The following is a 26,635-nucleotide window of genomic DNA, read 5'->3' as shown; positions in this document are numbered from 1 at the left end:
GACGATCACCAGTGGTGTACGGCCAGTGTAGGAGATCGCTCCCCACACCATGATGCTGGGTGTTGGCCCTGTGTGCCTCGGTCGTATGCAGTCCTGATTGTGGCGCTCACCTGCACGGCGCCAAACACGCATACGACCATCATTGGCACCAAGGCAGAAGCGACTTTCATCGCTGAAGACGACACGTCTCCATTCGTCCATCCATTCACGCCTGTCGCGACACCACTGGCGGCGGGCTGCACGATGTTGGGGCGTGAGCGGAAGACGGCCTAACGGTGTGCGGGACCGTAGCCCAGCTTCATGGAGACGGTTGCGAATGGTCCTCGCCGATACCCCAGGAGCAACAGTGTCCCTAATTTGCTGGGAAGTGGCGGTGCGGTCCCCTACGGCACTGCGTAGGATCCTACGGTCTTGGCGTGCATCCGTGCGTCGCTGCGGTCCGGTCCCAGGTCGACGGGCACGTGCACCTTCCGCCGACCACTGGCGACAACATCGATGTACTGTGGAGACCTCACGCCCCACGTGTTGAGCAATTCGGCGGTACGTCCACCCGGCCTCCCGCATGCCCACTATACGCCCTCGCTCAAAGTCCGTCAACTGCACATACGGTTCACGTCCACGCTGTCGCGGCATGCTACCAGTGTTAAAGACTGCGATGGAGCTCCGTATGCCACGGCAAACTGGCTGACACTGACGGCGGCGGTGCACTAATGCTGCGCAGCTAGCGCCATTCGACGGCCAACACCGCGGTTCCTGGTGTGTCCGCTGTGCCGTGCGTGTGATCATTGCTTGTACAGCCTTCTCGCAGTGTCCGGAGCAAGTATGGTGGGTCTGACACACCGGTGTCAATGTGTTCTTTTTTCCATTTCCAGGAGTGTATTTAGACAGTAATTACGAATGCATTGTTATAGTGAACACACGACATAGTGTTATTGTGTGTGTACATTCTTACTTGTTAGTTGCATGATTAAGTAACGACTATAAGGCTTACATACTTACAACATATACTGCTAATGAGATTTTAATGCAACATTTTTGTTTACTTGAAAAGAAATTCATTATTTGAAGTTCTTTCTGTGAGATTAAAGATGACTTAGTATTTGGTTTCTTTGACAGCTACACCATATATCACGACGCTACTAATATGTTACACAGTTTACATTGTTGCTTTTGCGGTGTATCTGTTTTATATCTGCACAGTTTTTCTGTATTATTCTGGAAAGTAAAACATGTTTTACTAGTAACTTTGTGGTATAGCTACAATGAGACAGCCTTTTCTGTAGCACAACAATACGTTGCAGTACAGTACTTCCTTCATCATGGCAATAAGCGTAACAACTACGATATCTATAAGCAAAGCATTTCACTTTTGTTTATTACGAGGTAAGTACATTGACTTCCACAGAACTTTGCTTATGGACGACGATAATTACGACACTTTGCACATTTTTTTACCCTTAAGTAATGGCAGAGATTATGTTACAACAAGACGCAGAATTTAGCACGGCAGTACACCTATTTGAGTGATTTATTTTGTACTTAAAACATTTGTTTTTAAAGATTTTTGAATTACAAAGAAAGTTTTCCGTGATACATTTCATTCCATTGCTGTAATCTGTAACACCTGAGGGTATAAATACATTAATCCTCAGGGGGTACACGCCTACTTTGTGTGCCATGTGTCTGGCAAGCACAAGGAACCCTAGCTAATATGGTATTTGCTTATACAACTTTACACATCGGTACCATATTTCTCTAACACATAAATTACACAGCCATCTGATCATTTAACTGAGAGACAAATAATTTTTTTACTACGTCAGTGACATATGTTTATGCAATTACACAGTTGTATAACTTCACAGTTATGAAATTGTATTTTCTCTGCACTGTGTGAACTGTTCAAATTTATTTGGAACCATTGTGATACTATGAGAGCTTTGAATGATGTATTTGGTATAGTACCATGATTTTTAAAGTATGTTTGAGGTATATGACTCTATTGAAATCAGCAGAGAATTTTCTTTAGGTTTTGAAATTATTGCAGAAAGCTACGTCGTTTTTGAGATTTGGCTGAGTTTTTATGATTTTATTATTATGATAACAATGTGTATTATGCTGTTGAGGTATGTTTATGATCAATAAGCTGATGCTATATGAGTAATTTGATTATGCTACATATTTATAATGATGAAATATTGAAGAAGTGTCAACGAATATGTATATGTGTAATAAAGTAAGGAATAATGACTAGTGGTTAGGGACTCTGGTTGGTGAAAAAGGATGTTGGAAACCAAGAATCGTACTTTAAGAGTTATGAAATGTATGTAAATGCATGAATGTATTACAATGACGAAGAAAATTTTTTGGACACTGTTATATTTACAGGATTTTGTTTCTACACATTTGTAACGCAAATTCTCGACCTGTGAAATTTTTATATGAGACTGTCACTGTAGCGGAAATTGCTGTCGTAAAGATTTCGTTAAGAAAGGTCAGTGAGCTTGACGTATTGCGTTTTGGGCGCCCAGCTGAGAGATACTCGTCTGAAAAAAGAAAGCCATTAGGTGAAGAAAAAGGCCCTTATCCTCCCTGTTGACATTTCTTTGTAGAAAGCATCGCAAATACGACATGCTCAAACTTGAATACATATGATTACACTGTGGAGCTCTTAATCTATGATATTTACTATAATGCCTAATGAAATGATGAGAAACATATTACATCTATTGTCTTTCTAGTTGAGAGATTGCTCATTTTGTTTAATATCTAGTTTCCAGCTGCACTGCAGCAGTGGTTAAAATAAAATTTAATAGATGTACTAATATAATTATTTTATGCCTACAGATCCAGTAAATAATAATTTGATGATCTACTTCCAAAAAAACGAGGGAGCAACAAAAGACATATCCCTTCACAGGAACTGCAAACATAATTTTTGTCAGTGACTGGTAACTTTTTAGTAGTGTAAGTGAAGTTGATGCATCACTCTAGTGTTAAGATGTGATATGGTTATTAGACATTTCATATCTTTACAGTAATATTTTTTCTGCTCGAACTTTGTCATGTTTAGATATAAGTTATTGCATTTGCTGCTGCTGTTTGCGTCAGAGTTTTACTGAATTTGACTTTGTATTACTCTGTTAAGCCAGTTTTACTACTGATTTATTTTTCTTGTTTGCTGCACATTGCCTTATATTAGTTGTAATATTGCAATTGCTGTGCTAGATTATATATATTGCTGCTGGCTTTGCCAATTTTCATTTTTTCTCATTGCTGTTTATGTTAATTTGTTGTGTGTTTCTGCATTGCCTCGTCCCTTAGTATATATATCTGAGCTCAGTGGATTTAATTTAGCTTAAGAGGGGGTAGACTACATAGGAAACTGACTAGGGAGAATAGGGAAAGAATGCACTGAGAAGTTATATGAAAAAGATTTGGGCCAAAATCAGTATTGTAAAATGAGAAATAATTATTTTGAAAGAAATATGAATAGAATACAGAAAGGTGGTATAGATAGGACTTTATGGGAATAATAATGTATGAAGGGAGATCTCCAAGAAGTAAAGAAATTTTTGTTTGCAAAATAGTGCAGTACAACAAACCCTGTCCTTTCCTTTTGTATTATTCCACTATATTTTTGTTTACCCTTGTGTATTTGTGTTCTACCTGTCTTTATATGTTTAGCTAATAAGATTTATGTTGTAGAATTTTTCTAATACTAAGCTACATTCACTATGATGAGGAATACTGTTATCCTCAAATATAATTTGCATTAACAATATGTTATTTCCTTTGTAAAGACGTTTAGACATTATTTATTCTGTTTTGTTTTAATGCTCACGTGTGAAGTTGATGTTTCGACACTTATTCTGACCTTTTATTTATTTACTTATGTCATAATTCCTGTAACACTGATGTACATGTTTATTTCTATTCTTCTGTAAAGCCTGTATTATTACAAATGTTATCTGTACTATTATGTTCCTTAATGAGGTATTTTGTACCTTTGTAATTGTATTCTTATGTTGTAAATTTATAATTCTATAGACACCAGTTCATCAAATTAAGTCACATTTCACTGCACACTGTTTCTGTTGGTCATAGTATATGCACAATAGATGATAAGTTGGGACTGTTAGTGTTTGCATGTGCGTTAATAATTCAGCAAGGGACTGATTAACAGCATTGCTGGTTCTAAGGACAATTCCAGAAAATTTGTGAGTGCACAAGTGGTGGTTTATGGACTTGCGATATTGTCTGAAAGACTCTTCGATGGTGATTGTGCACCTGCACAGTCGCAACAGATGGCTGCTGGCCGTCTCTACAAGGACTACATTGGGTCTGCATCTTTGATGATCCACCAATACCATTATTTCTACAAGGACTGCAGTGGGTCTGCACCTCTGGTGGCCCACCAATACCATAACCTCTACCAGAACTACAGTGGGTCTGCTCTGTGATGACCTACCTACCAATATTCTTCAAAACTTCGACTGACTCTGATGTGGGTTTGCTCTGTTGTGGCCCATTACCTGTTTGCATGTCAAGAGTCAGCACTGTCTTTCTGTTGGAAGGACAACACTACTTCTTCAAGACTGCTTGGAAATCCACTTCTTCCGTGTGCATTTTCCTTTACTGCTCAGACTTTGAGAAGAAAAAACACTGCAATTTTATTGTGATAAATGATGTGAATGATCAGGACTGTCTTTATGGACTGTGAGAAAATTTTAGCTTTTGACCAACATTGGATCAATAAGTGTGTGCATTTGATTTCTTTGTTATCGTAATTGTGAAAAAAAATTTTAAACTATGTGTTGGCCTCTGCCCAAAATAATTTGTAAAATTTTTTGTGGGGAGCATGGGGGATATGTAAGTAGGCTGTGTAGGTTCTTATATTGGTAACGCCACCGCCACATAGCGCTCTGTATGAAAATCACGGACTGTGCTGTGTACAGTCTGTGGCTGGGTGGCATTGTTGGAATTTGCTATTGTAGCGTTGGGCAGTTGGCTGTTAACAGCGCATAGCGTTGTGCAGTTGGAGGTGAGCAACCAGCAGTGGTGGATGTTGGGTGAGAGATGGCGGAATTTTGAGAGCGGACGATCTGGACGTGTGTCCATCAGAAAGAGTAAATTTGTAATAATTGATGTCATGAACTGCTATATATATTATGACTTTTGAACACTATTAAGGTAAAACAAATGTTTGTTCTTTATCAAAATCTTTCATTTGCTAACTATGCCTATAAGTAGTTAGTGACTTAAGTAGTTAGAATCTTTTATTTAGCTGGCAGTAATGGCTCTCGCTGTATTGCAGCAGTTCGAGTAATGAAGATTTTTGTGAGGTAAGTAATTTGTGAAAGGTATAGTTTAATGTTAGTGATGGCCTTTCTTTTGTAGGGATTATTGAAAGTCAGATTGCGTTGCGCTAAAAATATTGTGTGTCAATTTAGTGGTGATGAGAATAAGTAAAGTGAGAAATGTCTGAGTACGTTCAGTTCTGCTCAGCTGTTTGAAAATCAAATAACATAAGAGGTTTATCAGCACAGTCATTGATAAATTTTTCTATGGGGACGTTTCAGTAACACTAGCAGTCGAGATGACAGGCATGTTATCCGCATGGCTGTAACGGATCGTGCAGCCACGTCTCGATTCCTTAGTCCACAGATGGGGACGTTTGCATGACAACAACCATCTGCACGAACAGTTCGACGACGTATGCAGCAGCATGGACTATCAGGTCGGAGACCATGGCTGCGGTTACCCTTGACGTTGCATCACACACAGGAGCGCCTGCGATGGTGTACTCAACGGCGAACCTGAGTGCACGAATGATAAAACGTCATTTTTTCGGATGAATCCAGGTTCCATTTACAGCATGATGATAGTCGCCTTCGTGTCTGATGACATCGCGGTGAACGCACATTGGAAGCGTGTATTTGTCATCGCCATACTAGCGTATCACTCGGATTGATGGTATGGGGTGCCATTGGTTACACTTCTCGGTCACCACTTGTTCGCATTGACGGCACTTTGAACAGTGGACGTTACATTTAAGATGTGTTACGACCCGTGGCTCTACCCTTCATTCCATCCCTGCGAAAGCCTACATTTCAGCAGGATAATGCACGACCGCATGTTGCAGGTCCTTTACGGGCCTCTCTGGATACAGAAAATTTTCGACATTCTCCAGATCTCTCACCAATTGAAAATGTCTGGTCAATGGTGGCCGAGCAACTGTCTCGTCACAATACGCCAGTCACTACTCTTGTTGAACTGTGATATCGTGTTGAAGCTGCATGGGCAGTTGTACCTGTACGTGCCATCCAGGTTCTGTTTGACTCAATGCCCAGGCGTATCGAGGCCGTTATTACGGGTAGTGATTTCTCATGATCTATGCACTCAAATTGCGTGAAAATGTAATCACATGTCAGTTCTAGTATAGTATTTTTGTCCAATGAATACACGTTTATCATCTGCATTTCATCTTGGTGTAGCAATTTTAGTGGCCAGTAGTGTAGGTTTATGAAATGAGATATTGAAGACAGCAGTGGAGTAAAGAGGTAAAAATACATAGACTAGTAGAAACCCTTCGATAACGAAGGAGATATTAAATTTTAACTGATGGAAGGAGAAAATATAAAGATCCAGTAAACAAAACAGGTATAGGGAATACAACCGTCGAAAAAATGAGAATGACAATTAGTGCAAAATGGTTGAACAGGAGCGACTGCAGGACACTGTAAGGATTTAGAAGTATATATTTTGCAAGGGGAAAACTGCTCATCGCCTACAGGTAAATTAAAGAGGCCACTGGAGAAAAGAAGCAGATGTATGAGTATCAAGAGCTTGATGTAAAATCAATCCCAAGCAAAGAAGAGAATTCTAGCCAATGGAGGGAGTATACAGATAGTCTACACGAGGGAGATTAACTCGAAGACTAATTATAGAAATGGAAAAAAGACGTAAATGAAGAAGAGATGGGGCCCTTGATAGCGTGAAAAGAATTTGACATAGCACTGAAAGAACTAAATCGAAACAAGCCCCCGTAGCAGACAACATTTCATCAAAACTACTGATAGACTTGGGAAAGCTAGCCAGGACGAAACTTTTCTATCTGGTGTGCAGGAAGTATGAGACGGGAGGAATACACTCAGACTTCAGAAAGAATGTAAGCAGTTGTTGACAGGTGTGAAAATTACCAAATTATCAGGTTAATAAGTCATGAACATTAACAAAGACAAAACGAGGATAAAGGAATGTAGTCGAATTAAGGTAGGTGATGATGAGGGAATTAGATTAGGAAATGAGACACTTAAAGTAGTAAAGGAGTTTTGCTATTTGGGCAGCAAAATAACTGATCATGGTCGAAGTAGAGAAGATATAAAATGTAGACTGGCAATGGCAAGGAAAGCGTTTCTGAAGAAGAGAAATTTGTTATCATCGAATATAGATTTAAGCGTCAGGAAGTCGTTTCTGAAAGTATTTGTATGGAGTGTAGCCAAGTATGAAAGTGAAACATGGACGATAAATAGTTTTGACAAGAAGAGAATAGAAGCTTTTGAAATGTGGTGCTACAGAAGAATCCTGAAAATTATATGGGTAGATCACCTAACTAACGAGGAGGTATTGAATAGAATTGGGGAGGAGCTTGTGGCACAACTTGACTAGGAGGAGGGATCGCTTGTTAGGACATGTTCTGAGACATCGAGGGATCACCAATTTAGTATTGGAGGGCAGCGTGGATGGTAAAAATCGTAGCGGGAGACCAAGAGATGAATACACTAAGCAGATACAGAGGGATGTAGGTTGTACTAGGTACTGGGAGATGAAGAAACTTGCAGAGGATGGAGTAGCCTGGATAGCTGCATCAAACCAGTCTCTGGACTGAAGATCACAACAGGAACAACAACAACAAGTGAGGCTGTGTAATACTATCTCGAATTCTGTACTGAAGAATGGAGAAACTGGTAGGAGCCGACATAGCGGAAGATCAGTTGGGATTTCGGAGATATATAGGAACGTGCGAGGCAATATGGAACCTACGAATTATTATAGAATATGGTTAAGAAAAGGTAAAGCTTCGTTTATAGCATTTGTAGACTCAGAGAAAGCTTTTGACAAAGTTGACTGGCATACACTTTATGAAATCTTGCTGGTATGAGAGGTAAAATACAGGGAGTGAAAGGTTATTTACAACTTGTATTGGAACCAGACGTCAGTTATAAGACGCGAGAGGCAAGAAAGGATTCTTTCAGGGACACCAAAGGACAGGTAAGACTAGCTGAAAGAAATTGACACTGTCCTGAAAGGAGGATATAAGATAAGCATCAACAAAAGCAAAACAAGGATTGTAGGATGTAGTCGAATTAAATCCGGTGACGGTGAGGAAATTAGATTAGGAGACGAGACATTTAAAGTAGTCGATGAGTTTTGCTATTTGGGTAGCAAAATAACTGATGATGGCCGAAGTAGAGACGATGTAAAATGTAGACTGTCAATGGCAAGAAAAGGGTTTATGAAGAACAAAGGTTTGTTAACATCTAGTATAAATATACGTATTAGGAAGTCTTTTCTTAAGGTGGTTGTGTGGAGTGTAGCCCTTTACAGGCGAATGGGAAAACTAGTAGAAGCCGACTTCGGGGATGATCAGTTTGGATTCCGTAGAAATATTGGAACACGTGAGGCAATACTGACCTTACGACTTATCTTAGAAGAAAGATAAAGGAAAGGCAAAACTACGTTTCTAGCATTTGTAGACTTCGTGAAAGCTTTTGACAATGTTGACTGGAATACTCTCTTCCAAAATCTAAAGGTGGTAGGGGTAAAATACAGGGAGCGAAAGGCTATTTACAATTTGTACAGAAACCAGATGGCAGTTATAAGAGTCGAGTGGCATGAAAGGGAAGCAGTGGTTCGGAAGGGAGTGAGACAAGGTTGTGGCCTCTCCCCGATGTTATTCAATCTGTACATTGAGCAAGCAGTAAAGGAAACAAAATAAAAATTCGGAGTAGGTATTAAAATCCATGGAGAAGAAATAAAAACCTTGAGGTTCTACGATGACATTGTAATACTATCAGAGACAGCAAAGGACTTGGAAGAGCAGTTCAACGGAATGGACAGTGTCTTGAAACGAGGATATAAGATGAACATCAACAAAAGCAAAACGAGGATAATGGAACGTAGTCGAATTAATTCGGGTGATGCTGAGGGAATTAGATTAGGAAATGAGACACTTAAAGTAGTAAAGGAGTTTTGCTATTTGGGGAGCAAAATAACTGAAGATGGTCGAAGTAGAGAGAATATAAAATGTAGACTGGCAATGGCAAGGAAAGCGTTTCTGAAGAAGAGAAATTTGTTAACATCGAGTATAGATTTAAGTGTCGGGAAGTCGTTTCTGAAAGTATTTGTATGGAGTGTAGCCATGTATGGTAGTGAAACATGGACGATAAATAGTTTGGACAAGAAGAGAATAGAAGCTTTCGAAATGTGGTGCGACAGAAGAATGGGTAGATCACATAACTAATGATGAAGTATTGAATAGAATTGGGGAGAAGAGGATTATGTGGCACAACTTGACAAAAAGAAGGGACCGGTTGGTAGGACAAGTTCTGAGGCATCAAGGGATCACAAATTTAGCATTGGAGGGCAGCGTGGAGGGTAAAAATCGTAGAGGGAGACCAAGAGGTGAATACACTAAGCAGATTCAGAAGGATGTGGGTTGCAGTAAGTACTGGGAGATGAAGCTAGCATAGGATAGGGTAGCATGGAGAGCTGCATCAAACCAGTCTCAGGACTGAAGACCACAACAACAGCAACGTAGCCCTGTATGAAAGCGGAATTTAGACGATAAATAGTATAGACATGAAGAGAATAGAAGTTTCCGAATGTGATGCTGCAGAAAAGTGCTGAAAATTAAACGGGTAGATCACATAACTAATGAGGAGGTTCTGAATGGAACTGGGGGGGGGGGGGGAAGAAATTTCAGGGACAACTAGATTAATGAAGGGATGGGTCAACAGGACACATTCTGAGACATCAAGAGATCACCAGTTAAGTACTGGAGGGCAGTGGTGGAGGTGGAAGGGGGACAGGATAGTAGAGGGATACAGAGAGGTGATGATGATGTTGTAGGTTGCAGTAGCTCAGTAGATATACGAAGATGAAGAGGCTTGCATAGGCTACAGTAGAATGGAGAGCTGCATCAAAACCGTGTTTGTACTTAAGATCACAACAACAACAGTCATTCTTGTGCTTAAGACAGCATTAAACGTTGAAGGGAATGAAAACATCTTACAGGATTAAGTACTGCATACAACCTAAGTGACCACTGTAGAGGTGATGTATCAGCATGACAGTGTACTGTGTCATAGAGCAGCATATGTGAGTCAAAGTTTCGTTAGTAAAAACATTTCGTAAATGCACTGGCCTGCCCGTAGTACCATCCTTAACCCAATGGAACATGAGTTAACACGTTGACTTCGCTCCAGTTCCTTGGATGAATGGCCTGTCATTCGCTCACAAATAGTCAAACACATTATTGAAAGTAACGCAGCTCAGTTAAAACCGTCAAAAAGTCGAAGGGTGGATACCGGCATAATAACGTTCACTAGTAGGTGTTCGGATACTTCAGATAGTGTATTCTATTGCTCTGGATTTATTTAAGTGGCCAGTTGTAGCTGCCTCAGCCTATTTAACGTTTCCACACCGGCCGGAATTTTCGTTGACATCCATGTTAATGATCGCTGTGACAGGTGGCAGAAGTGACGCCGTCATGGACACTGGCCTTTAAATTCCTCATCCGTTGTGTGTCTAGCGTTTCGGCGTGCAGAGCTCTGTTAATCTTATATCTTGCACAGGGTGTTTCTGCAAGGACGTTACAATTTTGACGTTTCATAGAAACATGTAATACCGCTTTGAGGTGTAGTCTTGGCGTAATTTTGTAGGAAAACAGATCAAGATTGGAGTCACGTGGTACACTAATATGAATCACACTGCAGCGCTATGAGTATCTGTGGCAAGGAAGGTTGCCTTCAGTGGTTTCGTGGGCGCTCGCTGTGTGTTTTAGTTTGAAGAATCTAGGTATGCGATAACAGCAAACCGTAATTATCGTACCGGTTGCCGTGAAGATCATCCAAGAATGTCTGCCATTTCTTAGTGGCTTAACTGCTCTTGTAAGCCACAAGACATCCTCAGTAGGCTAACATCAGCATTATAATCATCATTACATCATCTTCCTTTCAAGGATTAGGCTGCTGCCTGTTCCGAATTTTCCTCGGAATGCCATTATTTTTGTTTTGTTACTAGAAATTTTAAAATTGCACTACTTGCAAATTTCGCTCAACTTGTATACTGATCTTTGGAGGCCATCTTCATTCTTTTGAATAATAACGATGTCACCAGCAAACAAAAGTACATTCAGATATTCCTCACTCGGTATCTAAATTCTGTTGTTTGCTTTATATTTCCATTTGCTAAGAATGACACCGGTGTAAATATTAAAAGGGTGGCTGATAGTCCACCTCATTCTTCTTAGAATATCTCTGGGTAATTTCACATTGATGGGATTAAAACAAAAATTTCATTAGAGGTGGTGACTGGGCTTTACATTTAAGTGGTGAAGTTAGTAAACACAACTATAGGATTTGTTCAGTTTGTGATAGCCCTAAAGTTAACGCCTCTTAAACAAAGAGCGAGAGCAAAGTTTACGGCCCCGTTTTTTTTCTCTCGTGAAACAAATCACCGGTAGAGTGTTGTTAAGTATGCTGCAAAATCTTTAAATTCTGCTGAATGACGAGGCTGAGACTGAACTCAGTGTATGCTCCATCACAGATGGCGAACCGCCTTGCTGACTCCCCGACGTCCGGCACTGATGTCCAGGAATGCTGAAGGTGCGCTGATTTCAAGCTCCTCACGTTCACCGGACCTGGCAACTCTTGATTTTTTTTCTTGGGGAAATTCATCAGGGACACCAAATTTGTACCCCCCCTTACCGGCTACTCTAGCAGAACTTAGAGCACCAATTGAACAAGTTACGCCTGACATGTTGCAGCGAGTTTGGTAAGAAATCGAAATCGTATTGGATGTGTTCCACATAACTAATGAAATGACATTCAGCCTAGATAACAAATGTGATTTATTTGCTAAGAGCGTGACACAAAAACTAGGTTGTTAGAGATATCAATAAATCTTCAAGAATATTCAAAGTTTTAAAATCGTTTTAGAGACATTTTTTTATATATAATTAATCTGAATACTATCTTAAAATGTACAACTCGTCGTCACTACATGGATCGTGTGAACAGAAGGTTTAAGAGACAGATAATGGTAACTGTACACATGCAGGTTTAATCGGTGTGGGTTGAGTAACGATACATTTGGTGGCCTCATACCGATCCGTCTTCACTCGACTCATTTAAAAAGATTTCCATACGTCTTTTCGGGAATGGAGTCCCCAGTTAATCTTGGTAGATCCAGACCATTTATATGTCGCCGACGTGTTTGCAGAGCTCCGTCGATTTTAAAATTGCAGAGAAGAGCACTTTCTCTTGATAATCCATGACTAAATTATTTGCGACCAGGTTTGGAAGAAGGCCTTGGCGACACCGTTAATCTTTTCAACATACTGCTTATCAAATAATGGATAAGAAGCGTGCTTAATACTGTTACGTCCTCCTCAAACCGGCGGCTGGTAAGTGATAAAGCATCAGCAATTGTAACTTTATTAAAAAAAGAAATATACAAAGGCAGCAAACAAATTGATGCCATTGGTCGTCCAGCTTCTTACCTGGCAACAAAATTTACTGTATTAAGGGTAGCGTGTAGACGTTCCCTCGTAAAAGGCCCGCGAGAAAATTTTCTAGAATTCCATTCGTAGAGCTGTTTGTACAGCATTTTTGATACCGCAGTGGTCAGTATTGTGTCATTCGGAATGTATTTTGATGGCTCATGCTACACACAATAGCCGCCAACATACGGTGTACCTGCATTACTTAAACAGTGAACCAGTAAGAATTGTAAATTAATAATTCGTCCAACGGGATACCAATGTATTGGTAATGTTACTCGATCATCTTAATTCTTGCTTCCCCACCTAGGTTTTTATCCCTATATACTGTAAATTGCATCTGACCGTTTTTATTATTATCATCTTTTAAATACTGTGGTGTAGTTATGAGAGCAGGATATAGTCAGATTCTGCTCTCAAATATTTAATTTTTCCAATATAAAATCGAAATGTTCACTCATTTAGGTAGATATCAGAAACTTGACATTCAAGCTGGTATTTTCGCATTTTTCTCGCACAGCCATTGAAGAAGGCCAAGCATCTTTAACATTGGGCTCAAATCTAAGACCATTAGCTTGCTGGAAAGACTAATAGAATTTACCTATTAAAATGGTCTATAGTACTAGCAGATTACGGGAGCCGACAGGCCGAGTACAGCATTCTAAGTCTCATGATGGTTCAAATGGCTCTAAGTGCTATGGGACTTAATATCTAAGTTCTCCAGTCCCCTAGACTTAGAACTACTAAGTAACCTAAGGACATCACACATATCCATGCACAAGGCAGGATTGGAACCTGCGACCGTAGCAGCCACGTGGATCCGCACTGAAGGGCCTAGAACCGCTCGGTCGCAGCGGCCGTCTAAGTCTCAAGACCCTCAACTGAATTAACAATTGTAAGCCAATGCGCAGGGCAGCTCACTTCCAACAAACATCTTCCATTCGGTGTTGTATTTTTTTTCCGGGTGGGTAAATGACTGTCTGTACGCTCACTATGGATGACTCACGCAAGTACTAGTAGAACTGTGAAGCAGTCGCCTTTAAATACTACTCCTTGAAATTATTTAATACGGTTTTGTAAGACCAACGGCCACCGATTTCCGGTAGCGTGTCACTACAACAATGTGTTCGATTTTTAGCAGGACTACACGGAACGAGGGATGCAGTAGTTAAAACACTCTAACCTAATTCTATATGAGCTGGCTTTGAATCCAAACCTGTTGTTATTATTGTTGTGTCTTCAGTCCAAAGACTGGTTTGATGCAGCTCTCTATGCTGCTCTATCCTGTGCAAGCCTCTTCATCTTCGAGTAAGTACTGCAACCTACATCCTTCTGAATTTGCTTATTGTATTCGTTTCCTGATCTACCTCTACGATTTTTACCATCCACGCTTCCCTCCAGTACCAAACTGGTGATCCATTGATGCCTCAGAACGTGTCCTACCAACTGATCTCTTCTTCTAGTCACGTTGTGCCACAGATTCATCTTCTCCCCATTCTATTCAGTACCGTCTCATTAGTCACGTGATCTACTCATCTAATCTTCAGCATTCTTCTGTAGCACAAAATTGAGAAAGCTCCTTTTCGTTCATTTTTCACATCCATTCACGGTTACTACATTCCATACAAATACTCTCAGAAAGACTTACCGAAGCTTAAATCAATACTGAATGTTAACAAATTTTTCTTCTTCAGAAACGCTTTTCTTGCCATCACCAGGCCAATTTCTATATCCTCTCTACTTCGACCATCATGAGTTAGACTTGTTGAGTTAGTTTCTAGCTTTACCCTAAACTCGTCCGTGCGAACTGCTTGATGTTTCCATACCTTTTACAAGTTGAGATTTGCCTCTGATAATGACACTGCGTCATCCTCTTGTTCACTTCCTGTTTTAATATGGTTATGCTTTTCATATCTTCCAATTTTTCTTCCGTCCTTTCGGCTCACGTTCGGTTTTTTGTACGTATTTCCGTAATTCCATCGGTAATGTACCAGGATCGATTTTTTGCAGATATACATACCACTATCACTTTTTTTCTTCTAAATTTTTTTTCGCTTCTGTAGATTGGTTAGGTTTTCATAACAATATTTTTAACAGTGTCTCTCCTTTCAGACCCACTCACACGTCTTATAAACCTGACATCCATAGGACGAATATGCATTGCTTGCTTTTTGTTCCCCACCCACGGTTCACTTCCATACAGTGGTAATGGCACAGCAGTGTAGAACTGTAGAACTTTAATTTCGTATGTGTCAAATTCTGACTCTTCACATATCTCCTGATTTATTCCGCAAAAGATTAAACGCATTCACTTAATTTTATGCATCTTTGATACAACTGTACTTTCTTTCGCCAGCCAAGACCTTAAAATTACTTGAAACGTTCTGTTATTTTATTGTTATCAATAATGTCTCAGTGTGATTTGGATGTTTACTTATGAATGCAGTAGCTTCAGTTCATGCATCAATGATGTAGCATTTATATACAGTCAATTTTCGTTCCTAAGAATCACTATAATGTCGATAAATGCTTTTAATACAGACTGACTTTTCGGCTGTGCTCCAGTAATTACTCTACAGCTCCGTTAACATCTTGAAGCTACTTTTGTCTACACACTATCAATGTGATTAAGCATCGCTATGCAACAGGTCGCAATGGACTATGTATCATATCACTAAAAGCCATGACGATAAATGTAAGCCCAGACTCCAATATCGAAACAAATCATTTGATCTGACTTTTATCAGCAATGACAGACGATAGTGTGATCTTAAGATTTCCCAGCTATCTGTATTGATCTCGTGTGTCCTGTCATGAACAGTCATTCACGAAACACGTCTTTTTCAGCTGATACCTGTAAAGCAATGGTTCACTACCAATGGTCCAAGAACCGCCTGTGGTACTCGAGAGCTAAAATGTGGTCCGTGTAACATTAAAAATTTTAAATTTTCATTAGTTTTAAATCATTAAGCCTTTGCTACGCGGGCAGTGCAGTGTCGTGAGCGGTGAGTCTGTCTTGCGTGGGTGGTCGGGTGGAGGGCAACTGATCGACGTCACAGCCAATCAGTGTGGGTCGTACCAGTCTTGCTCGGAGGTATCACCGATTCCGCTTGTCAGCTTAGTGGTTCGACGGCGTCAGTAGTTTACCTGGCCGTTATTCCTCAATATTCTCATCAATAATGAATTACGTAAAAGAGGTAATTACACATTTTTCCGCCTTAAACTTTTTAAATTAAAACCGGTTATTACGAAGGGGAATATAGGCGTGAGTATACCTACGTAACCATGTATTAGAAAAAGTTTGGACCAGTCAGGTATATTTCGTTAACTACATTAAAGAAACAGCACATTACGCAGCGATAAGCAAATAAAACCAGAGACAGTAAAGATCTTCATTTATTAGCTTAGCGCCCGCTGCTGCGCTCACGCACACCTGTATGGATAATTTTTTTTTGTTTTTATTTAATCGAATTTTCGTGTTGTTCACAAATTGCAATACTTTCTACGTGTTTCACACTAATTAAGGCCGCATAAGAATGGTCTTTTCCGAGTGTACTTCTGAATGAAAAGCGAATCTGGTAGCTGGAGTCCAAAGTTTTTGTTAATGATGCCTTTTGCGTTCTTGTGGAAATATTTCATAGCAATTTTCTACCCCTAACAATTATTTCTTATATCTATTCATAGATTTACCTTTAAAATTTTTTCGATGTAACGCGATATTTTCTTAAAATTTTTAATACCCTATGGGGTTTGAATGTCCAGAAACACTGAAATATAGATATGATGCAGCCATAAAATTCCTTCTTATATATATATATATATATATATATATATATATATATATATATATATATATATATATATATATATATAGAGAGAGAGAGAGAGAGAGAGAGAGAGAATTCTTTGTAGTTTAATTTCCAAAAATGCTGAAATACATATTTTTTTATTTCTGACCGGGAAACCAAATATCAATTTTCGTAGGTCTACCTTCAAAATTGCCTCAATAGCGAGATTTTTTTTTAAACTCTTCATACCCTATTTCAATCCCTTATGTTTGGGATTTCGAATAGTCCCTTCGTAGATGACGCCTACAGTACAAAATTTACAGCTTCTCCAAATTTCAAGTTTCTTTCTTTGGTGGTTTGGGCGGGGCGATGGTCAGTCAGTCAGTCAGGACATAGCCTGTTATAGACAGATAGTGTAGTATTAATTATTTACTCTATTATAAAACTATATTAATTCACGCTTTTGCTTGTTATGTCTATATTCGGTTGCATGTCAGTTTTGTTTTCCGAAAATAGCGCCCAAGAGGAAATACGACTGTAGTTACACCAAATTCAGATTTATTTCGATAGAAGGTAGTGGGCAAATGAAACCACAGTGGGTTATATGCACAACCATTCTCACGAACAACTCCTTGAAGCCATTAAAATTAAAACGTCACTTACCAGCTGTTCATCCGAATTTCTGTCACCAAACATCAGAATTCTTTGAAGGAAAATCAGAGATTCTGAATAAAACGAAACTAGAACAGTGGTATAAGATTTCTGACATCGGAGCAAACATTAGTAGTGCTGTTTGAGATATCGTAATTGATAGCACAGTAGGAGAAGCATCACTCAATAGGCGAAGCACTCGCCACACCTCGTTTGATCAAAAGTGTCGAATAAATTTTAGGATTAGGACAAAAACATGTGAAACGACTTCGAGGAAAAACTCGTTTCAACAAATGAAAAATTGTCAGTGAGACAAATGACATTTCTAATTGTTGACTGTCACTCGTGTTGATTCGCATTTTAGACGGCGACAGCACAGTCCGAGAAGAATTATTGATTTCGCACGAACTGGAAACGACATCAAAAGGAATGCACGTCATGAAAATAATAAGAGAATAATATCAGAAGCATAACATTACGTGGGAAGAGCTCGTCGATATCTATATGGATGGTACACCAGCTATTTCAGGATCACGGTTCGGTCTACCAACGTTAATAAAGTAGAAGAATTCTTCGCCTTTAACAACTCATTATATCTTACGCTGCCAGGCGTTAGCTTCCAAGACTCTCCCTGAATGCCTTAAAAATACACTGCAGTTGGCCACAAATGAGGTAAATGTTGTCAGAAGCCGAGCTTTAAATACACCTCTCTTTTAAAAAGAAAACTGTGAACTGAAATGTACTCCGAGTGTGGGACATTTGTCTTGCGCGCAGAACTTTGTTGGCTGTCGGAAAGTAAGATTCTGTGAAGAACATGCGAACTCAGAAGGGAGTTGTTCTAGGTGAAAAAAAAATTAAGGAATTACTGGAGCAATTATTCTGCGTTCCCGGTAAAAGCACACGATTAGGGCAAACATCATGCGTCATCTGCAAATGTTGACTGATGAATTCAGTCATCACGTCCCAGATTATGAAAAAAAGAAGCTAAAATTAGCCAAGTCCGGAACCCTTCTAGCAGTAATAGTGGAAAAGTTGCAGAATCAATGAAGGAGAACCTCACTGAATTCCAAACGGATGAAGACTGGTTAAGATGGACTCGTAAGCACTAACAGCGGTTAGCAATTCGTATCTGGTTGGAAACCGTTTCTCATTCACAAAAGGTGACACTCAAGTTCCGTCACTGTTTGTTAGATTCCTATTGCGAACACTGTTCTTACGGTGTGCTACACTGCAGCAGCCTTATAAACGAAATGGACTGTTTGCGTTGATTCGCCAACAAATTGGTCAGCTTCAGTCACGATGTGGTCATGGAGTCTTCGACAGACGATAGGTCCTTTCTGTCTTTCTGTGACGTCTCCACACCTACTCATCCCGCTGTTCTGATTCTGCACCACCCACTGTCACGTACACTATCCTCCTTCACTGTCAGCATTTGCACTGCTCGCATGACCTCCTGGTGCAAATAATGCTTCATCGACAGCTCTCCAAAGCAGCTAGTGTGCTCTTTTACGGGTGTCACAAAAATTTTGTGCGGTGAGTAACACTACTGGCCATTAAAATTGCTACACCACGAACATGACGTGCTACAGACACGAAATTTAACCGATAGGAAGAAGCTGCTGTGATATGCAAATGATTAGCTTTTCAGAGCATTCATACAAGCTTCGTTCCGGTGGCGACACCTACAACGTGCTGACATGAGGAAAGTTTCCAACCGATTTCTCATACACAAACAGCAGTTCACCAGCGTTGCCTGGTGAAACGTTGTTGTGATAACTCTTGTAAGGAGAAGAAATGCGTACCATCACGTTTCCGACTTTGATAAAGGTCGGATTGTAGCCTATCGCGATTTCAGTTTATAGTATCGCGACATTACTGCTCGTGTTGGTCGACATCCAATGACTGTTAGCAGAATTTGGAATCGGTGGCTTCAGGAGTATAATACGGAACGCCGTGCTGGATCCCAACGGCCTCGTATCACTAGCAGTCGAAATGAGAGGCATCTTAACCGCATGGCTGTAACGGATCGTGCAGCCACGTCTCGATCCCTGAGTCAACAGATGGGGACGTTTGAAAGACAACAACCATGTGCACGAACAGTTCGACGACGTTTGCAGCAGCATGGACTATCAGCTCGGAGACCATGGCTGCGGTTTCCCTTGACGCTGTATCACAGACAGGAGCGCCTGAGATGGTGCTCTTAACTACGAACCTGGGTGCACGAATGGCAAAACGTCATTTTTTCGGATGAATCCAGGTTCTGTTTACGGCATCATGATGGTCGCATCCGTGTTTGAGGACATCGCGGAGAACGCACATTGGAAGCGTTTATTCGTCATTGCCATACTGGCGTATCACCCGGCGTGATGGTATGGGGTGCTATTGGTTACACGTCCCGGTCACCTCTTGTTCGGATTGACGGCACTTTCAACAATGGACGTTACATTTAAGATGTGTTGTGACCCGTGGCTCTACCCATCATTCGATCCCTGCAAAACCCTACATTTCAGCAGGATGATGCACGACCGCATGTTGCAGGTCCTGTACGGGCCTCTCTGGATACAGAAAATGTTCGACTGCTGCCCTGGCCAGCACATACTGATCTCTCACCAATTGAAAACGTCTGGTCAATGGTGGCCGAGCAACTGGCTCGTCGCAATACGCCAGTCACTAGTCTTCATGAACTGTGATATCGCGTTGAAGCTGCATGGGCAGCTGTACCTGCACACGCCATCCAAGCTCTGTTTGACTCAATGTCCAAGCGTTATTACGACCACTCGTGGTTGTTCTGGGTACTGATTTCTCAGGATCTATGCAACAAATTGCGTGAATATGTAATCACATGTCAGTTCTAGTATATTTGTCCAATGAATACCCGTTTATCATCTGCAGTTCTCTTGGTGAAGGAATTTTAATGGCGTGTAGTGTGTTTCACTCTTTTGCAGTAATCACCGTGTGTAATGTTTTCGTTGCAGAGTTCGCCGTGCGGCGGTGCTCGCTGGAAGGGCGGTGGGAGGGCCGCGACCCTTCGTCCCCTCAGGGCTGGACCAACTACACGCCCTGCTACCTGCCGGAGACCCTGCAGCTCATGCGGAGGCTCTACGCCGGCTCTGAGGCCGCTGCAAAGGTAGGACTCAGGGAACCGCTATCATACCAGAGGCTGTAAGTATCGTGAAGAGGATGGCACGTGTTGCTGGTATTCTCAAATATCCAAGATCTGCCACTTTGGACTGTAGTCTTAACGGTGATTTGGAGCTCCAAGAGGAAGACAACTTACTGAACTGTGTTCTTCACTGTTCGATACCTTTGCCTCTTAATGTCGCTTGCAGCGTTAATTTCAATTCCCGCCACTCGCCATCGTTTGTTGACTAGCGATCCCAAGGGGGCGCTGAGTGCGCGCTGCGAAGCGGTTCTTCACGCGACGCACGCGCACTCCGCTGCTCGACTCGCTGCGGCTCACACCGTTACCGTCGCTCGCGCACGCCAACAGCACTAGCCCAACGCCATGGCGAGAAGTAGGAATGGAGCAAGAGGCAAGATTGCTGCTGCTGTGGATCTCCTGCTAAGCGCAGTCGGGAGCAACGATTGCGGCAACAAGAAGAAGAAGCGGAAGCCTGTGGCACAACTGCAGTGCTATAAGTGTCAAAAGCATGGAAAGATAGCCAAAGAATGCGACGGTGTGGTTGCGTGTGTTAAGTGCGGGAAACCGCACGACACACGCAACTGCACAAAACCAAGGGGTACTGCAGCGCTGTGCGTAAACTGCGGTGGCTCGCATGCCGCAAACGCGCGCAGCTGCAGTTACCTGAAGACGTGGAAGCAGCGGAAGTTGGCCACCACGCACGAAGAAGTGGTCCAAGAAGAAGAAATGGTGGTCACCCCGCCCCCCTGCCTTAGTAGGGGAAGCGGGCTGCGCCACCAAGACGACGTGGACGCATTCCGCCGAGCACTGCGGGAAGCCAACGAGGAAGCAATCACCGCGCTCAAATCCGCCATGGCGGAGGAGAGAGCGGCCCTGAGAGCGGAACTGGAAGAGACGTGGCAGGAGGTCACTCAACTAAGGTACACCTTGTACCTCGCCTCCTGCACGTAGACGGCCGTGGCACCGACCCTCACCTGTACGGGGGTAGACGCGGCAACACAAACGACCGTCTCCCTGGCCGACGCGGCAACGCAGGTTGCTAGGGAGGTGGTCATACAGTCGGGGAAGACCACCGACAACAAGGAGACGGCCCCTTCGGAAGCAGTCGTCACTCCTGTCTCTGCGGAAACGCAGACGACACAGAAAGTGCCGATGGAGACCGAGGGAGGAGAAGAAGACCAGCCGTTCGAGTGCCTCCCCCTCCCCATAAAGAACTGTGTGCGGGAGGTGCCCACCAGGATCGCAGATTCCCTGCGAGACGGTAGCTACACACATGATGATCATCCTTACCCTTTCACGGTAGATAACATCCCTCCCCTTCCTCACAAACCTTATTCTTTCCACTGGGGGTGCGAACCCTTGAACCAGAAGCTGCGCGGGAGGGACATCGTCAGGCGTGGGGAGATCTGGAGCTCATAAACAAGCACCCGATCTTCACGGACGAGGACTGGAAATACATGACTGAGGAAGCAGTCAAGTACATCCGGACACAGACGCCGCCAGTGGACTACTCCCGCCTGAAGAAAATAGAATTCGGGCAGCCAGGATTCAGTAAGAAGAAGAAGAACAAGAAGCCGCCGGAATCAGCCGGCAGGTAAGCTCCTGCATCCACAGAATCCAGAGGCCAGACCAACACGCGAAGAAAAACACTTCAAACAGAGAGGACTTCAGGAGGAACAGCTCAAACAGCTTAAACTCCGCTACCTGGGGCCAAGGCAGGCCCATCAGTATAGTGAGTGAGTGAAGCGGTTCTTCGTCGCACGAGCAGCTGCGGGTGAGCGGCAAGGCCGGAGTGGCGAGTGGTCGGGAGTAGTGCGACAGTTGTTGGCGCTATGTCCAGAGTGAACGTGAACTAGGTAAGGTTACTGGCTTTGGGTCTGAATAGAGGTGTCTGATTCAAGACCTTAGGGAAATTCTATTAGTTCTGTTTCCTCTATGTTGCCGATGTGGAAGCAAGACTGTGTCCCGGTACCGGTAGCTATTCGTCGGAGTTTGCATCAGTCAAAGTAAGACACATCATACACATTTGTTCGGCGTTGGCTGACATTCACATTCCGCTACAGCGGTGATCCCGTAACCCGGCCATATTGCGTTTTTCGAAGAGTTGTTATTCTTCACTAATCTGTTTTATATTCTTAATATCGTTAAATGTATTGTACTACATACTTTATAGAGTAACGTATGTCCTTCCTCGCTGTTCAAGCTGTCTCTCTATACGAAATTTCATCAAAATTGGTTCAGCGGTTTAGTCATGAGAAAGTAACAGACAGAGTTACTTTCGCTTTTGTAATACTAGCATGCATATGGATTTTTGGATGAAATAGTGGATACGGAAGAATGGATGTGAAAATTCACGTGAGGATTAGTTCAGCTTTAGGATAGGTAAAGTTATTTGGCGTAGAGAAAGGTAAACCTACGTTGCGCTTCATAATGGAAATACCACTTACGAAACAGCAGAAAATGATAATGTCACTTGTCGTCCAAGAAAACGCGTTCCACAAAGAAAAACTGTGCGAGCTGTTCGAAATTCTAAAAACAGGAAGTGTAAGCTGTGGGAGAAGAGGGGTAACATGCAATATAAAGAAGAAAGTGCTCAGACTACTGATCAGCCTATTCGAAGAAACAATTACAAAAATAAGACGCAATTTCAGGAGTTTGACTAATATTCAGTGTGAAAGAATATCAACGATAACATTCGCTGATGACATTGTCGTTGCCGCTGAAGGCGTGGAACAACTGCAGGACGCGCTGTAGGGAATGAGTACCCCACTCAGCACTCAGTGTGGATTGAGGGTAAAGTGAGAAAAAGATGAGTGTGACGAGGAGCAGAAGAAACATGACTAACGACATGCTTAACACCAAATCTGGAAACAATGAATTAGTCGAGTTGAATGGATTCTGCTTCTTTGAAAACAAAAGAACGTATGGCACACGAAGCAAGAAGGATCTGTTGTTGTTGATGTTGTTGTGGTCTTCAGTCCTGAGACTGATTTGATGCAGCTCTCCATGCTACTCTACCCTGTGCAAGCTTCTTCATCTCCCAGTACCTACTGCAGCCTACATCCTTCTGAACCTGCTTCGTGTATTCATCTCTTGGTCTCCCCCTACGATTTTTACCCTCCACGCTGCCCTCCAATAGTAAATTGGTGATCCCTTGATGCCTCAGAACATGTCCTACCAACCGATCCCGTCTTCTAGTCAAGTTGTGCCACAAGCTCCTCTTCTCCCCAATTGTATTCAATACCTCCTCATTAGTTATGTGATCAACCCATCTAATCTTCAGTATTCTTCTGTAGCACCACATTTCGAAAGCTTCTATTCTCTTCTTTTCTAAACTATTTATCCTCCATGTTTCACTGCCATACATGGCTACACTCCATACGAATACTTTCAGAAACGACTTCCTAACACTTAAATCTATACTCGATGTTAACAAATTTCTCTTCTTCAGAAACGCTTTCCTTGCCATTGCCAGTCTACAATTTATATACTCTCTACTTCGACCATCATCAGTTATGTTGCTCCCAAAATAGCAAAACTCCTTTACTACTTTAAGTGTCTCATTTCCTAATCTAATTCCCTCAGCAACACCCGACTTAATTTGACTACATTCCGTTGTCCTCGTTTTGCTTTTGTTGATGTTCATCTTATACCCTTCTTTCAAGACACTGTCCATTCCGTTCAACTGCTCTTCCAAATCCTTTGCTGTCTCTGACAGAATTACAATGTCATTGGAGAACCTCAAAGTTTGTATTTCTTCTCCATGGATTTTAATACCTACTCCTAATTTTTTCTTTTGTTTCCTTTACTGCTTGCTCAATATACACATAGAATAACATTGGGGAGATGCTAAAACCCTGTCTCACTCCCTTCCCAACCACTGCTTCTCTTTCATTTCCCTCGACTCTTATAACTGCCATCTGGTGTCTGTACAAATTGTAAATAGCCTTTCGCTCCTTGTATTTTACCCCTCTTACCTTCAGAATTTGAAAGAGAGTATTCCAATCAACACTGTCAAAAGCTTTCTCTAAGTCTACAAATGCTAGAAACGTAGGTTTGCCTTTTCTAAGATAAGTCGTAGGGCCAGTATTGCCTCACGTGTTCCAACATTTCTACGGAACCCAAACTGATCTTCCCCGAAGTCGGTTTCTACCAGTTTTCCCATTCGTCTGTAAGGAATTCGTGTTAGTATTTTACACCTGTGACTTATTACACTGATAGTTCGGTAACTTTTCACACCTGTCAATACCTGCTTTCTTTGTGATTGGAATTATTAGATTCTTCTTGAAGTCTGAGGGTATTTCGCCTGTCTCATACATTTTGTTCACCAGATGGTAGAGTTTTGCAGGAGTGGCTCTCCCAAGTTCTAATGGAATTTTGTCTACTCCTGGGGCCTTGTTTCGACTTAGGTCCTTCAGTGCTCTGTCGAACTTTTCACGCAGTATCATATCTCCCATTTCATCTTCGTCTATATCCTCTTCCCTTTCCATAACATTGTCCTCAAGTACATCGCCCTTGTATAGACCTTCTACATACTCCTTCCATCTTTCTGCTTTCCCTTCTTTGCTTAGAACTGGGTTTCCGTCTAAGCTCTTGATATTCATACAAGTGGTTCTCTTTTCTCTGAAGGTCTCTTTAATTTTCCTGTAGCCATTATCTACCTTACCCATAGTGAGATACGCCTCTACATCCTTACATTTGTCCGCTAGCCATGCCTGCTTAGCCATTTTGCACTTCCTGTCGATCTCAATTTTGAGACGTTTGTATTCCTTTTTGTTTGCTTCATGTACAGCATTTTTATATTTTCTCCTGTCATCAATTAAATTCAGTATTTCTTCTGTTCCCCAAGGATTTCTACTAGCCCTCGTCTTTTTACCTACTTAATCGTCTGTTGCCTTCACTACTTCATCTCTCAAAGCTACCCATTCTTTTTCTACTGTATTTCTTTCCCCCATTCTAGTCAATTGTTTCCTTATGCTCTCCCTGAAACTCTGTAAACCCCAGGTGTAGCCAGTTTATCCGCGACCCATCTCCTTAAATTCCCAGCTTTTTGCAGTTTCTTCAGTTTTAATCTACAGTTCATAACCAATAGATTGTGATCAGAGTCACCATCTGACCCTGTAAATTTCTTACAATTTAAAACCTGGTTCCTAAATCTCTGTCTTACCATTATATAATCTATCTGAAACCTGTCAGTATCTCCAGGCTTCTTCCATGTATACAACTTTCTTTTATGATTCTTGAACCGAGTGTTAGCTATGATTAAGTTGTGCTCTGTGCAAAAGTCTACCAAGCGGCTTCCTCGTTCATTTCTTAGCCATAATCCATATTCACCTACTACGATAGCGACCCGTGGTCCATGGGTAGTGTCTTTGATTCATAATTAAAACGTCTTCGATCCCCGTCACTGCCTAAATTTTGATAAATGATCAGCATTGGCGGCCGAAGACTTCCGGCATAAGAAGTCACCCTCATTCTGCCAACGGCCTTCTCAAAGAAGGCGGAGGAGCGGATAGAGGTTCAGGGCACTCTCTTGTCCTAGGAGTGGGAAATCGCCCCTAAAGGGGGAAGAATCGGCAATAATCAACGCCATGAGGATCCAATGGAAACCACTGCATTGAAGACACATAGCGTGTATCCACAGGACATGTGGCTAGTAATTGAAGAAGTGTCTGGATGATTTCTACATTGGCAAAAGATTCCGGAATAGCCCCCCATTCGGATCTCCGGAAGGGGACTGCCAAGGGGGAGGTTACCATGAGACAAAGATTGAATAATCAACGAAAGGATATCGTTCTACGAGTCGGTGTGTGGAATGTCAGAAGCTTGAACGTGGTAGGAAACTAGAAAATCAGAAAAGGGAAATGCAAAGGCTCAATCTAGATATAGTAGGGGTCAGTGAAGTGAAGTGGAAGGAAGACAAGGATTTCTGGTCAGATGAGTATCGGGTAATCTCAACAGCAGCAGAAAATGGTATAACGGGTGTAGGTAGGATTTGTTATGAATAGGAAGGTGGGGCAGAGGGTGAGTTACTGTGAACAGTTCAGTGACCGGGTTGTTCTAATCAGGATCGACAGCAGACCAACACCGACAACGATAGTTCAGGTATACATGCCGACGTCGCAAGCTGAAGATGAACAGATAGAGAAAGTGTATGAGGATATTGAAAGGGTAATGCAGTATGTAAAGGGGGACGAAAATCTAATAGTCATGGGCGACTGGAATGCAGTTGTAGGGGAAGGAGTAGAAGAAAAGATTCCAGGAGAA

General features: G+C 41.9%; 1 protein-coding gene across 1 annotated transcript in view; it reads left to right on the top strand.

The window, feature by feature from the left end:
* The window catches only part of LOC126150417 (PDF receptor-like), a 435,326-nt gene that overhangs the window by 199,142 nt on the left and 209,549 nt on the right, over nt 1–26,635 (top strand). Inside the window, exon 3 of the mRNA XM_049915876.1 lies at nt 20,202–20,353. Coding sequence (XP_049771833.1) covers nt 20,202–20,353 — 152 coding nt within the window. The remainder of the gene's footprint in view (nt 1–20,201; nt 20,354–26,635) is intronic.

This window comes from Schistocerca cancellata, chromosome 2 (genome assembly GCF_023864275.1).
Source record: "Schistocerca cancellata isolate TAMUIC-IGC-003103 chromosome 2, iqSchCanc2.1, whole genome shotgun sequence".
Classification (NCBI taxonomy): domain Eukaryota; kingdom Metazoa; phylum Arthropoda; class Insecta; order Orthoptera; family Acrididae; genus Schistocerca; species Schistocerca cancellata.
This window is presented reverse-complemented; position numbering and strand designations above follow the sequence as displayed.